This window comes from Ruditapes philippinarum, unplaced genomic scaffold, assembly GCF_026571515.1.
Source record: "Ruditapes philippinarum isolate M1 unplaced genomic scaffold, ASM2657151v2 ctg602_1_1_1_1, whole genome shotgun sequence".
In the NCBI taxonomy this organism is placed as follows: Eukaryota; Metazoa; Mollusca; class Bivalvia; order Venerida; family Veneridae; genus Ruditapes; species Ruditapes philippinarum.
In genome coordinates, this window is record NW_026860197.1 from 103,261 (window position 1) to 117,905 (window position 14,645).

General features: G+C 32.9%; 2 protein-coding genes across 5 annotated transcripts in view; one reads left to right on the forward strand and one right to left on the reverse strand.

Moving 5' to 3' along the window:
• Window positions 1–11,505, reverse strand: part of LOC132759208 (rab-like protein 3) — a 48,435-nt gene extending 36,930 nt beyond the window's left edge. For 2 of the 4 annotated variants that reach the window (XM_060750939.1, XM_060750940.1), the window contains exons 1-7: window positions 11,371–11,444; window positions 10,511–10,602; window positions 7,912–8,029; window positions 6,765–6,867; window positions 3,772–3,922; window positions 3,070–3,141; window positions 2,101–2,130 (exon numbers count right to left, since the gene is read on the reverse strand). In XM_060750939.1, the coding sequence (XP_060606922.1) occupies window positions 2,101–2,130; window positions 3,070–3,141; window positions 3,772–3,922; window positions 6,765–6,867; window positions 7,912–8,029; window positions 10,511–10,602; window positions 11,371–11,416 (612 nt within the window). In that variant the 5' untranslated portion in view covers window positions 11,417–11,444. Of the gene's footprint in view, window positions 1–1,795; window positions 1,812–2,100; window positions 2,131–3,069; window positions 3,142–3,771; window positions 3,923–6,764; window positions 6,868–7,911; window positions 8,030–10,510; window positions 10,603–11,370 lie in introns of all 4 variants that reach the window. The other 2 variants (XM_060750938.1, XM_060750941.1) reach the window with 2 other exon arrangements.
• A 1,622-nt stretch (window positions 11,506–13,127) lies between these two features.
• On the forward strand, window positions 13,128–14,645 carry LOC132759211 (cysteinyl leukotriene receptor 2-like). The gene has a single exon (XM_060750943.1). It carries the CDS (start codon window positions 13,128–13,130, stop codon window positions 14,643–14,645), a length of 1,518 nt encoding a protein of 505 aa, XP_060606926.1.

The window sequence follows — 14,645 nt, forward strand, 5'->3', positions numbered from 1 at the left end:
CATATGACGTAACCGTTAACAATGCAACACTGAAAATAAATACTGAAATAAATCAGGCACAATTTAGCTTGATATCAAGTACGTCAGCATTTATTTCTTGAAATTGTGTTAGAATCCAAATAATATATCCAAATCAGTGATAAAATATCACTTGATAACATCACTGTTTGTCGTCCGGATGCACATCATTATATCACTCATGCTACACCCTTGTGATATAATTCCTTGCATCCGAACTCAAACAGTGATTTTATTTAGCAAGAAAATCACTGTTCGAGATACATCATTTCTTGAATAGCTTCCCATTTTAAATGTAAATATAAATTATTTATAGTAAATTGGTGCTAGATAATAATATAATGTTATTCTTTATGTTGAAATGGCACTGTTACGATTGACTTGTGCATAATTTCTGAAATACTATTTTTCTAGGTTTATATACGAATCATAATTAGGAAAACTAGAAATTAAAATACATATTTCCATGTGAATATACAAAATTAATAAGAGAAATGAACTTTAAACCTCTTTAAGTTTTCTAAAAGAAGATAACTACCATTACACTTTAACTCCCAGCTGCATTATAAACGGTATAAAAATTGCACCATAAAAATTGTTTTTGTTACAACAAGAGCTGTTGGTAGGACAGCATGGTCGACTGTTCTCAGTGCTTGATAGTAAAACAAAAGCCTGGATATTGTGAAATTTTCTCAGCTCAAAAAAGGACATAATTCTGTCAAATTCCATGTCAGAATTATGGGCCTTAGATAGTGACCTCCTACTTTGTTATCAAATAAGTTTGTGAAATTTCAATTCATAATTCTTGGAGATACCAACCTGCACGCAAAAATTTAAACCCAAATGTGAGTACAATAGCTCTCTCTTTTCTTTGAAAAGTCGAGCCAAAAACCCATAAGTAAAATGTATATTAGGGAATCTTTTTCTTAAATAATGAACCATCTACATAATTAATATTATAATATACAATGCATATTTGACAAAATTATAATTAATTCATTTTAAAAATGGGTCAATAATGTTTTATACCATTTAGAGTAATGTATCATTTAAAAAAAAAAAACAAGAAGCACCTCAATGCGACGAAAACCAGGTTTTCAATGACCAAGTTTTGATGTGACAGCAATCAATAGGTCAAAGTGCACTGAAGTTATTGGGTAGAAGCTAAAAATTCTATTGTAAGCAAATGACCTTGAACTTGCTCCCAGATATCTAAGTAGCAATCCAAAGCTGCCACTCAGCAAGTTTGGTGTCAATAGGCCAAAGCAAGCTCAAGTTATAACATGAAACTAAATACAATTTAACCTTGATCACAGACACCTGGGTAGCAATCCCAAGCTGCCTCTTGATATAAGCTACCCATTCATCAAGTTTGATGTCAAAAGGCCAAAGCAAACTCAAGTAATTGAGCGGAAACTGAATTTCTATTTTTAGTAACAGTGACCTTGACCTTGATCACAGACACCTGGATCGCAATCCCAAGCTGCCTCTTGATATAAGCTATCCATACACCAAGTTTGGTGTCAATAGGCCAAAGCAAACTAAAGTTATTGAGCGGAAACCAAAAGTTGACGACCGCCCGCCCGCCTGCCCGCTGACTTCGGCATTACAATAACCTGGTTTTCGTTGAAAACCTGGTTAAAAATTCAAACCAACTGTCAAATTATCTTGAAATACTAGTAGATGGCAAGACATTATATCAAATACATGAGGTCATTAACCTAGGAGGGTTTTCAGAAATGTAATATTGCCCACATGGTAATGTTAATTAACAAACCTGATACAGCAGAAAGCTAGCAATTAAATCAATATCAAATACATTGTAAGCTATGTCACACATCAACAAAATCATTTTGGGTTTAAAACAGTATAATTATAATTGTGACCTGAAAGAAATTATTTATTGAAAGAAGTTATTTACAGAGTTATATAATTATAAGCCAGTTCATAGTATCTTCAGGACACATATAAACATATAATACAATAGAAGGCCATTTCTGAGGAAAAAAACGAACTTTTTATAGACCAAGGGACACAACTCTGATTTAAATATGAAAACACCAAAGAAAACAGAGCACTTACCTCCCTTGAGTAATATCTCCTCTCAATGACCTAAAAATAACGAGGAGAATGCATTTTAACCATTTATGTGAAATATGTACATGTATGCCAACCTTTTCCTGCACAAGTTTTTTTCTATTTTGGTTTATGACATGAGATTCAATTTTCAAATCTATCGAAGACCTAAAATGCTAATTTAAACTCTTGTCAAATGTAATTTCACCTTTTGACCTGCATATTATTGCACGTTCATGAAATGGCTCATTTTTTCATCAGATTTTTTTTTTGTACATGTACTTATGTTATTCACAGGCCTATAAGAAATGACAGCATCTACCAGACTTGATTTTTTTAACTTGAATAGCCTTGAACTTAAACAATTATAACGATTGTTATTAAGTTTTATCACATACCCATGCAACATGATGCCATTTGCATTAAACAAACATAGGATAAAGATATACTAAATGTTAGGATTACACTTCAAGCATGTATGAGAAAAAGAATGATTTTTCTTACCATAAACAGTTTTTATTTTGAATATGTGTTTAATAGAATATTATATTTGTAAAGCTTCATTACTAAATTTATTTTACTAATAGTATGCCAGCCGCTTGCAAACCTAGTTTTATACAATTAACATGGCCAATAAATTCAGTATTGAACCTACACTCATCCAATATCCTCTCTATATACGTAAATGGATCTTTTACAAAACATATACACTTAGTATCAATAGCAACAAGTTATCTGATGAAACATTTCATAAGAATGATATCTTAAAACATTAAATGACAAGGTACTTCATGAGAAAATGTTGCCTTGTAACTTTGGACTCTTAGGAGAAAATAAAAGTCATAGAAGTTTTAATATTCAAAACATTTTCATCTGTAAGAGGAGAAGCTTGAAACGTCAATAAAGATTATAAATAACCAGAAATTTAAGTCTCAAACAACACCTCAAACCTAGGTCAACTACACAAGTACTTACTTTGTCAAAAAATCTGGATAATTTTACAGAATTAGTTGACCCTGGGGCAAGGTATTTCACACCCTGACAATCCTGCAAGATTAATACAGAATTTATTAACCAGAGTTACATTCTTTTCAAAAATAAAACTGTTATAAAAAATACTCTCACAGAATGATCATGTGCCAACAACAGTTACTTATTCTCCAGCAAATCTATCATTTAATAATGATTTAAAGTGGATTGGTCTAAAATGGGCACTTTTTCTTGTTACGTATGAACTACTACATAATTATGCAGTGATGTTTCACCTTATATAAGAGAAATTTTCTTTTAAATCATGCAGTTTTCCCAAAAATCTAAAACTTACCCTAGCTTTTTTACTTCCCAAACTAGCAATTTTAGATATAATTTATCCCAAAATCAAGAGGCTGAGATCTCTTCTCAATAAGGTGAGAAAAACCACTGTTATGTATGGTATTGCAGACCTTCCATTACAGACCAATTCACTTTAAGCTTTACTTTAGCTATAAAAGTATGTTTAAAATTCAACAGAGGCAGACAAATAAATCACAAAATTAGTTTTCATTTTTCAATACCAAGACAACATTGACATACATATCCTTCATAAATATATTTTTTCATAGTTACTGTACATGTTTTTTATTATTTCCAAAAATAGAATTGATATTTTGTTTGCAGTTATGTCCCTTTAATACTCACCAGATCAAACTGGTCAGCACCAAACTCTTCAGCTACAGATGATGTTCGGGATTTTCCCTTATCTCTCATATTTTCAGCTTGATCAGCTTTGGTTCCTATCACAAGTAAAGGGATCTGGTTACCAGCAAACTCTTCAGGATCATAGTCATTCCTGTGAAAATTGAAATACATAAAACTGTTTTGTAACACATTTCACAAATTACGTTTTGTGAGTTAATATGAACTTAAGTGCTGCTAGGTTCCATTCTATTGTGTTTTTGAGCCTTATGGTGGTTTTTGTAGTTTACCCTTCTGATCACAGCAAGTAAGCCATTTTGAATTCACCAGAGCACAGTTCAGCTACTGGCATCATTCCTTGGCAGGCTGTCAGGCAGTTTACCAGTTCTATTGCCTTCACTTTTTCTAGGAACTGATATTTCTTCTGTTCATGCCAGAGCAGAGGTACAGTACAAATTAATATAGAATGGATTTCATTATTATTAATAATGAAAGTGACTTTCTGCACCATCTGGGAATCGAACCCGTGTTGCTCAATTCACAGTCTACAGCTCTACTAATTGAGCAAACCAGAGAGTTTTATAAGTCATATTTAAAGGCATTGCTCTTATATACAAATGGACAGTAATCCTTTGAATCTACAAGCATGCTCCTAAATTACCTTCCTTGTGAAATCATCCTAGATTTACTGGTCAAACCTTTGGCTTATTAATACGGCATGAATAGTTTTACCTATGTTATATACCTTTTAGCTATTGCCAAACTTTAACAGGTAATCACAGTACAGCTTCTGCAACACTCTTTGGGAGACAAATATTTTGGTTATTGATTAGAGCACATGAGCTTAACATCCTATCAATAATTGAAAAATATAAGCAGATAAGTAAACAAGAGGGCCATGATGGCCCTGAAATCGCTCACCTGTATATAGACCCCTGGGCCAATGCCAATTTTAAACCAGGGACTTTTATTTGAACAAACTTGGTAGACAGCCATTAGAACATGTTTCATGATAAATATCTAAGCTCTTACTCAGTACTCTTTGGGGTTTTTAAAAGAAGATTTTTTAAAGTTTGTACTGTATACATATAGGAAAAAACAATGAACCCCTCCCCCCCCCCCCGGGCCAATTTTGACCACAGGGCTTTTTATTTGAACAAACTTGGTAGACACTAACTAGAAAATATTTCATGCTTAATATCTAAACTCTAGCTCTTTTGGTTTTTTAAAAGAAGATTTTTTAAGTTTTTTACTCTATACAAAATAATGAAAATCAATGACCACCTGGGGCGGGGCCAATTTTGACCCAAGGGCTTTTATTTGAACAAACTTGGTAGACATTCACTAGAAAATGTTTCATGCTTAATATCTAAGCTCTAGCTATTTGGGGTTTTTAAAAGAAGATTTTTTAAGTTTTTACTATATACAAATAAGGAAAATCAATGACCCCTTGGGGCCAGGCCAATTTTAACCCGATGGCATTTATTTGAACAAACTTGGTAGACACTGACTAGTTGATGTTTCATGCCAAATATTTAAGCTCTAGCTCTTGCAGTTTTCTAAAAGAAAATATTTTAAGTTTTTACTATATACAAATAAGGAAAATCAATGACCCCTTGGGACCGGGCCAATTTTAACCCCAGGGCATTTATTTGAACAAACTTGGTAGACACTGACTAGTTGATGTTTCATGCCAAATATTTAAGCTCTAGCTCTTGCAGTTTTCTAAAAGAAAATATTTTAAGTTTTTACTGTATACAAATAAGGAAAATCAATGACCCCTGTGACCGGGCCAATTTTAACCCCAGGGCATTTATTTGAACAAACTTGGTAGACACTGACTAGTTGATGTTCATACGAAATATTTAAGCTCTAGCTCTTGCGGTTTTCTGAAAGAAAATATTTAAAGTTTTTACTATATACAAATAAGGAAAATCAATGACCCCCTGGGCAGGGCCAATTTTGACCCCAGGGCATTTATTTGAACAAACTTGGTAGACACCTACTAGAAGATGTTTCATGCTTAATATTTAAGCTCTAGCTATTTGGGGTTTTTAAAGAAGATTTTTTTTAAAGTTTTTAATATATATAAATAAGGAAAATCAATGACCTCCCGGGGTGGGGCCAATTTTGACCCCGTGTCATTTATTTGAACAAACTTGTTAGACACTGACTAGGTGATGTTTCATGCCAAATATTTAAGCTCTAGCTCTTGCGGTTTTCTAACAGAAGATATTTTAAGTTTTTTCTTTTGGTTGCCATGGCAACCAGAGTTCTGCTTTGAATTAAATTCTTTGAACAATTTTTAAAGTTGACTATCAAAGGAACATTCCTGTGAAGTTTGGATGAAATTGGCTTATGAGGAGATGTCGTTTAAAGTTAAAGTTTACGGGCAGACGGCACTGGACGAAAAAAGCGATCATGTCACTTTGTGACAGGTGAGCTAAAAATAATGGTAAATATACCCCTCTATGCAATAAATGAACACAAGTTTGTGGAAATTGATTTTCCACATGTGAAATTTGATAAAAATTTGTATCAAGTGTGCAAAAGATGTTGCATTCCTTGTGTTTATTTATTGTATAGGGGGCTTATATTATTGTATTATTTGCTTATATGTTTCAATTATTGTTAGAATGTCAAGCTCTTGTGATAAGAGGTGTTGCCCAACAGAGGTAAAATATAGTGGAAATCTTTATTTTAGAAAGAAATAATGATGTTGTTGAATAGAGGTATAAATTGCTCTACACAGGGGGTCACTCTGTCGAGGTTATACAGTATCTGGTACTGTAAGCCATTCCTTGCTCTGTGTGTAATAATCACTCTCAAGAAATTATATTTGTCTTTAATGAAAATGGAAGCTACATAAATTATGCATATAAATTTTAAACTGTATATGAAAGTGATAAAGTGTCTGATCATTCAAAATAAAAAAATATTTATTAAATTAATTATTATCTTTACAGTGAACAGCCTTGTAAGATATAAAAACATACCCATTTCCTTGTGATTTACAATCCTTCCTCAGTACTTCAGCTAACCAGGATCTTAAATTATGCTGGGATTTTCTATTGGTTAAATCATGCACAAGAATAATTCCTGAAAGGGAGATAAATCTGAACTACTTATTAACTTAAAGCATTTCAAAACAACTTTCTAAAACTTAAAAGGGAGATAATCAACTATTCAATAGAAATAATCATTAAATAATAGTTGTCAAATTGGAAGTCTATCAAAAGAAATGTTATACATGTACATGTACCTTTTAATTTAAAGATGCCAAGGTTAAAAAAAAAGACACCATAAAATTTGAAATTCTTGCATAGTTCAAGTATAGTTCACTTAAAACAGATTAATCTGCACAAAAGATATTTAGAAAATACAGAGATATACTTGTAGTTTAAGTGAAAATTGATATTTGTCAAGATTTTTAGTGCCATTTTCGGTTTTTGGTCATTTTTCACAACAAAAAATCATTTTTCTGGGAAAATGAAGTGTCAGAGAATGATCTGCAAGTAAAATTTCACGCACAAGTTATTAGCCCTGACCAACATCAAATGGCAGAAAAGAAATAATACCCGCAATAAAAAATACATCTTTGCATTGTGTAAATTAATACTATCATGTTTATAACATGGGTTTTCATTTGATAATCATGATGTTTATATTATAATTTATATACACTATATTTGCTATAAAGATTCTTGACAGATTATTCAGCCATATACATGAATAAACACTTGTTTACATGGAATATAACCTGTAACAAATCTTTTATAATAAGGGCACCCATGGTCAAGTGGTTTAGGTTGTTGACTTCAAACCATTTACCTCTCACTGTTGTAGGTTCGAGCCAGACCAGTATCTTTATATTCTACATGTGAGAAAGCTATCCAGCTAGCTTACAGAACCTCGGTGGTTCTATTCAAATGCTTGTCTGTGTCTGAATTAATGTACAGAGGGGCAATTGAGGTCTTCCTCCACCAGTAAAGCTGGTAAATTACCATAACTGACTTATACCATGTTGCCTTGGTGTGACATTAACCCATTTCCCCCCTCCCCCCACCACACCCACTCACAATTTTTTTTATTTTATAACTTATCATATACAAATTATATTTTCATCAGTCAATTAGAACTTACCATTTACTGGATTATAGAAGATACCTCTGCTATTCTGGTGACCTGTACATCCTCCTATATCCCATAATTCTACAAAATAAGTCTTCTCTGCTGCTGTACCTGCCTTATACTCATGTAACTGTTGAAAACATTCATATATATATTGTATAATTATTATTGCCTTGACAAATCTTGTACAGTAATAATAACAAACATAAATCCAATACGTATATTGACTTACAAAAACTGTATCCAATATATTGATTGATCTATGATGTATTACAATAATTCAATAAAAGTATAATGATTAATTCAATAAACTTATCATAACTGATCCAAATTATATCTTTTCATTTATCCAATATATTCAGTTACCCAATAAATTTACTTTTTTTAAATATGTTATATGTATTCAAATCCAATAATTATTTATTAAATATATCTATGAATCAAATATACATTTATTAAGATTTTGATATCATGTTTACATACTTTGATCTATATAACATAAGAGTCCTATCTATGTACATGTTATTGGCAGAGTGAATTAGAAGGCAGTGAATCACTTTTTATTCTAACACGACCCGCATTTTTCCCTACTGAACACAGAAGACTCGAAAGTGTGTGTTATTATGCTATAAAATCACTGTTTGACGCATGTGACGTAATCATTATACATGTGACGTAACCACTAAAAATGTGACGCATTGACAATAAGTACGGAGACAAATCAGGTGCAATTTAGCTAAATATCAGGTACGGCAGCATTTATTTATTGATGTTGTGTTAGAATCGAAATAGTATATCCAAATCGGTGATTTTATTGCTTGATAACATCACTGTTTGTTGTTCGGATGAGCATCATTATATCACTCGGGCTACGCATCCAAACTCCAAACAGTGATGTTATTGAGCAATAAAATCACAGTTTGGGATATATTATTTCTTAATCAACTCAGTACCTCAAAGTGCAATTTTCTTATTGATTTCGCAGAAATGTTCATAAGTCACTCTCTTATACTATAGGTGGCTCTTTCAAAAGAAAGATAGGATGACTATAATACAATGTTGTAAAATATGTGACCTATAATTATATTTCAAAATGCTTGTTATAACGATGTACCTATGTGTGTACAAGTTATGAAATAAACTCTGTTCTGTTCTATAAAAAAACAAGAGGGCCATGATGGCCCTGAAGTCGCTCACCTGTATATAGGCCCCGGAGCCGGTTCAGTTTAAACACAAGGGCTTTTATTTGAACAAACTTGGTAGACACTCATTAGAAGATGTTTCATGCTAAACATCTAAGGTCTAAGTCGTTGGGTTTTTTAAAAAGATTTTTTTAAGTTTTTTCTTTACACATACATTCAAAAACAATCACATACCTGGGGCAGGGCCAGTTTTGACCCCAGGGCTTTTATTTGAACAATCTTTGTAGACACTTACTAGAAAATGTTTCATGCTTAATAGCTAAACTCTAGCTATTTGGGTTTTTTCAAAGAAGATTTTTAAAATTTTGCTATACACATATAAGGAAAATCAATGTCCCCCAGGACAGGGCCAATTTTGACCCCAGGGCTTTTATTTGAACAAAATTTGAAGACACTCACTAGAAGACACTTTGTGCTTTATATCCAAACTCTAAGTATTTGAGTTTTTTCAAAGAAGATTTTTTAAGTCTTTGCTATACACATATAAGGAAAATGAACAAACTTGGTAGACATCTGTTAGAACATGTTTCATGATAAATATCTTAGCTCTAGCTCTTTGGGTTCTTTAAAAGAAGATTTTTTAAGTATTTATCATATGCATATAGGGAAAATCAATGACCCCCTGGGGTGGGGCCAATTTTGACCCTAGGGCTTTTATTTGAACAAACTTGGTTGACACCCATTAGAAGATGTTTCATGCTAAATATCTTAGCTCTAGCTCTTTGGGTTCTTTAAAAGAAGATTTTTTAAGTTTTTACAATATGCATATAGGGAAAATCAATGACCTGGGGCAGGGCCAATTTTGACCCAGGGGCTTTTACTTGAACAAACTTTGTAGACATCCATTAGAAGATGTTTCATGCTAAATATCTTAGCTCTAGCTCTTTGGCTTTTTTTAAAGAAGATTTTTTAAGTTTTTATTATATGCATATTGGGAAAATCAATGACCCCCTTGGGCAGGGCCAATTTTGACCCCAGGGCTTTTATTTGAACATACTTGGTAGACACTCACTAGAAGATGTTTCATGCCCAATATCTAAGCTCTAGCTCTTTGGGCTTTTTAGAAGAAGAAGATATTTAAAGTTTTTTTTCTTTTGGTTGCCATGGCAACCAGAGTTCTGCATGGAATTAAATTCTTTGAACAATTTTTAAAGGTGACCACCAAAGGAACATTCCTGTGAAAGTTTGGATGAAATTGTCTTTGTGGTTTATGAGGAGATGTCATTTAAAGTAAAAGTTTACGGACGGACGCCGTACGGACGCCGGATGAAAAGCGATCACAAAAGCTCGCCCTGTCACTTTGTGACAGGAGAGCTAAAAAAAACACACTGATAGTAGACATACATGTACATTAACTTTTTTTTATACTTTCTTAATCAGTCAAACAAACAGCAATCATATGTTTCTACCTTGACATCGACTGAACAACCAATCGTCCAACTGGGATTTGTTGTTGGTTCATTCTGGCACATTAAATGCACTAAAGAAGTCTTCCCAACACCTGGACATGAAAAATAAGATTTATTCGAGACAATCCTTTATTCCCTTGACATTTCACAGTGTAAAAGAGATATATGTAAAGTAAACAGAAAACAACAGCAGACCAGCTTTTGTCACAGAATATAGTACTAACTTAAACTGATAATATTTTATTTTAATTAAGAACTACTTTATCCTCCTCAGAAATAGATCATGGACTAGTTAACTGTTTCTAGTATACATATGTACTAGCAGGTAGGAGTTCCTACGAATGGTTACAAATTATGTTTTTGAAAAATCCCAAGGGTGTTTGTTATGCAGGATCAAACCCAGAACCTCAGGAGTGACAGTCAGTGGTTATTATAGCCATTATTTACATATTACTTATTTAAGTCAACCGGTCCTAAGGCAAAACTTTCTACACCTGTGGCTGCCATTGCAGACACTTTGCATTTAATTAATATTAGTCTCCTAAAGGCTTTCTTGATGGCATAACCATCTATCGCACCAGTGTTGATTGTGAAAGTAAAAAGAGGACCTATCAAAAGTGGGATGAGAACTCAAGACCTCAAAACTATGAGCCCGATGCTTTACCCATCAATACAGCACCCTTCAGTCACATTATTTCAAATATTTGATGGTCAAAATTGTATCTATCCGAAACAGTATGCACTTCGTAATATATAATTTTGATTATTCTACAGAGTGTCTCTTAAGATTTTCAATGTGTACCGGTTCTTTTAGATGTGAATGGTATTTTTCTCTGATAAACAATATCCTGACCAAATACCTGAATCTCCAAGCACCAAAATTTTAACTTTATCTATTCCGGCCATGTCATCAAAGGCTTGAAAATGAATCAATAGCATCCAATTGATCATGATTGTGATGAGCTAACACCACTAAATGTTTGACTATATGAAATCGATTTTCACGAGCATTTTACCATGATTTTAGGAATAAATAACTGTTTTGACATCACATACACCTTTTTTGCCTCCCGTCTTTAAAACATATCTGGGACTCATGATAAAATTTATTTTAAGTCCCAGACTATACACGTACATGTATAATCGAAAGGAAAAATAAACAGCAATAAACAGAATTTTACATGTAGGAGAAACACTCAAGATTACAAGATATGCACTGGATCGAAGTAATAATTAATCTGAAAAAAGTACTCATCCATCTATGTTAAACAAAAAAAAATCACGCTTAAATTTTTTTCTTGGAACATAAATAGAGTTCTTGGTAAAATTCCGTAAAATGTCAGATAATTAATTAATTAGTGCGTGCCACGGCTTTAATTACAATTAAAGTCGTATTAAAGCTGTAGCTTTTTGATAAAAAAAACTTTTACTTTAAGTTTAAATCATGAATGTTTATACTATAGTTTAATGTCAGCTGGAATTGTATTATATATATATATAATATATATATAAATGTATAAATGTTTCTTATGTTTCATATAATTTGTGAACCCTAATTACATTTGATTTGAAAAAACTTAATGGCATGCTTTCTAGTGAAATTTAATATACCTCTCTTGACTGTAGAAATATTGTCTAGTAAAATTATTCTAAAATAGCAATATCATGAATATAAAGTAGCTTTGATAGATAAATATATATGTGCTGTGAAGGTATTGTAAACAACAACAACATTTATTTAGCAATTAAGCATTACAATGCTTTTAGCCATATTATACAATTAACATAAGGTGACAAATGACACAAGAAATCATTAGCAGTCAAATATTTTCTGCATAGAGAAGCTTACATAATAAATAAACTATTTTGACATAGATACATTTAAATCACGATACAAATATAATAATTATCAAATTTCTAAACAATTCCTTAATTTATTTGGCAAAAAAAATATTTTTATAAGTCTAACAGTTGTCTTTCATTATTGTATTGTAACCACGTCTGATAGATTACAGTTTTATAAACAATATACACGTAATTCTGCCATGGGAATTTGCGGCTTAATTTGTTGTTGCTGTTGTTCTGAATGTTTTGTTGCAAGGAAAGTTAATCTGATTGTCTTTGCTCAAAACATAACGAGCGTTTAGTACCAATTCGCACATGACATATATTTTAATTGTATAAAACGCAAACATGAAATAAATGTCTCGCCTATCGATCTTCTTAAGCTATTTATACAAAATTGAGAGTATATTTAATTGACGTCCGCTTCATAAAGATTATCTTTTCCTTTTCCTTTGTTGGACCTATTACATCAAATTATCGAATGATCGGCTGCTTAAATGTATGTAACGTTACATCAAATCATTAGGTCGGCATTGTAATGCCTGTCTGCAATCTGACTGGGACAAAGCAAAGTGAGAAAATATCCAAGTGACAAGTCAATAATAATTGAGTAACGCAACATTTAATTGAGAAAATATATAAACTGCTATGTTAGAATGATTTAAGTACTGTTAGAAATTCTTCAACGGGATATTACTATCAATGTTTTCTATTTGAGTAACAGTACCTCAACATATCAGTTTAATAAAAGAAATCTACCAAAAATAAACAAATGGAGTTAGGATTAATAAACGCCTCTTTAAAAGAGGTGGAGACGTTTAATGTCTTAAATGGGACTACTTCTCAACCAGTGCCTGATACGCCTCCCCCGCCAGGTTTCTATGGAGACACGCGAGTGCTCCTGATGAAAATCGTAACACCTATTATCATCACGTGGGGGACGTTTGGAAACATACTGACAATTCAAGTGTTACTCGGACAAATGAAAAAGATTTCCTCTACGTCTATGTACCTGCTTGCGCTCGCTGTCTCAGATCTGTGTCTCTTATGGACATCACCTTTTAGAGGTTGGATGAAGTACATGTGGGATTTAGATCTAAGATATCTAACAGATGCTGGCTGTAAAATTCATCTATACTTCTCATATACTTTCATTCACTTCTCATCATGGATATTGGTAGCTGTTACTTTGGAACGGGCTATAGGTGTCATCGCTCCACACAAGGTAAAGTTGTGTTGCACTTCAAGAAACGCTGGAATGGTTATCGTCTGCATTTTTGTTATAATATTTGGAATTGATTTAGTGATTCCAATTATTTCGTCTATTGATGGATATCAGCCTTTGGAAGGTCAGGCTCCTGTGTTATGCGCACCATCGACAAAAGAGTTTACAGCTTTTCGGGACAATATTTGGCTATGGATGGACCTCACGCTCTCATTTCTTTTACCTTTCTCGTGCTTATTCATTGGAAATGTGTCAATTGTTTGGCATTTACACAAAGCACGGAATATTCAACGCAAGTGTACCATGTCGACCTCGAAAGGAAAAGTCGGCTACCGAAGGAGACGCAGCATGCTGTCAGTTTCAGTTCTCATGGTTGCGCTCTGTCTTATTTTCTTTTTGACGATGACACCCGTGGCAGTTTTCCAAATCTATTACCCATACCGACATGAGCAAATTATAGAGATGTTTTATGTAGATCCATTCGCAGCCTGGGAAAGTTATCAATATTTATTACTACAACATGACATTGTCAACTTAATCAGTTACACTAATGCGGCATTTAACTTTATCTTATATGTATTCAGCGGCACGAAATTTCGTGCAGAACTAAAAGCTGTGTTGTGTCACTCTTCAAAAAGGCAGAACACAAGTACCCTGTTTGAATCTTCAAAGCAGTCGATGACAAAAATGCACTCGAAATCAATCATAATAAACAATTTGAAAACAACGTTGCCGGAAAGAAAATCGACAAGCTATGAACAGATTATTTCAGGATCGCTCGAGAAAATCAAAAGAAATAACGTTGATAGCTACCACAACACATTGTATCCCAGCAAAGGAGAAGATAATCTAGTATTTACCACGGACGATGGTATAAGTTCACTTTCATCGATTTTTGCGAAACATGTGGACAAAGATTCTGATATTGAATATTCGGATATTGACGACAATAACGAAAGTACGGATGACGTTTTCGCGGATTATGAAATTATATTTTCAGGTGATCCAAAGTATGATATAAAAATTGGAGGCAAAGAGATGAACGGATTTATACTTCATTTGTAG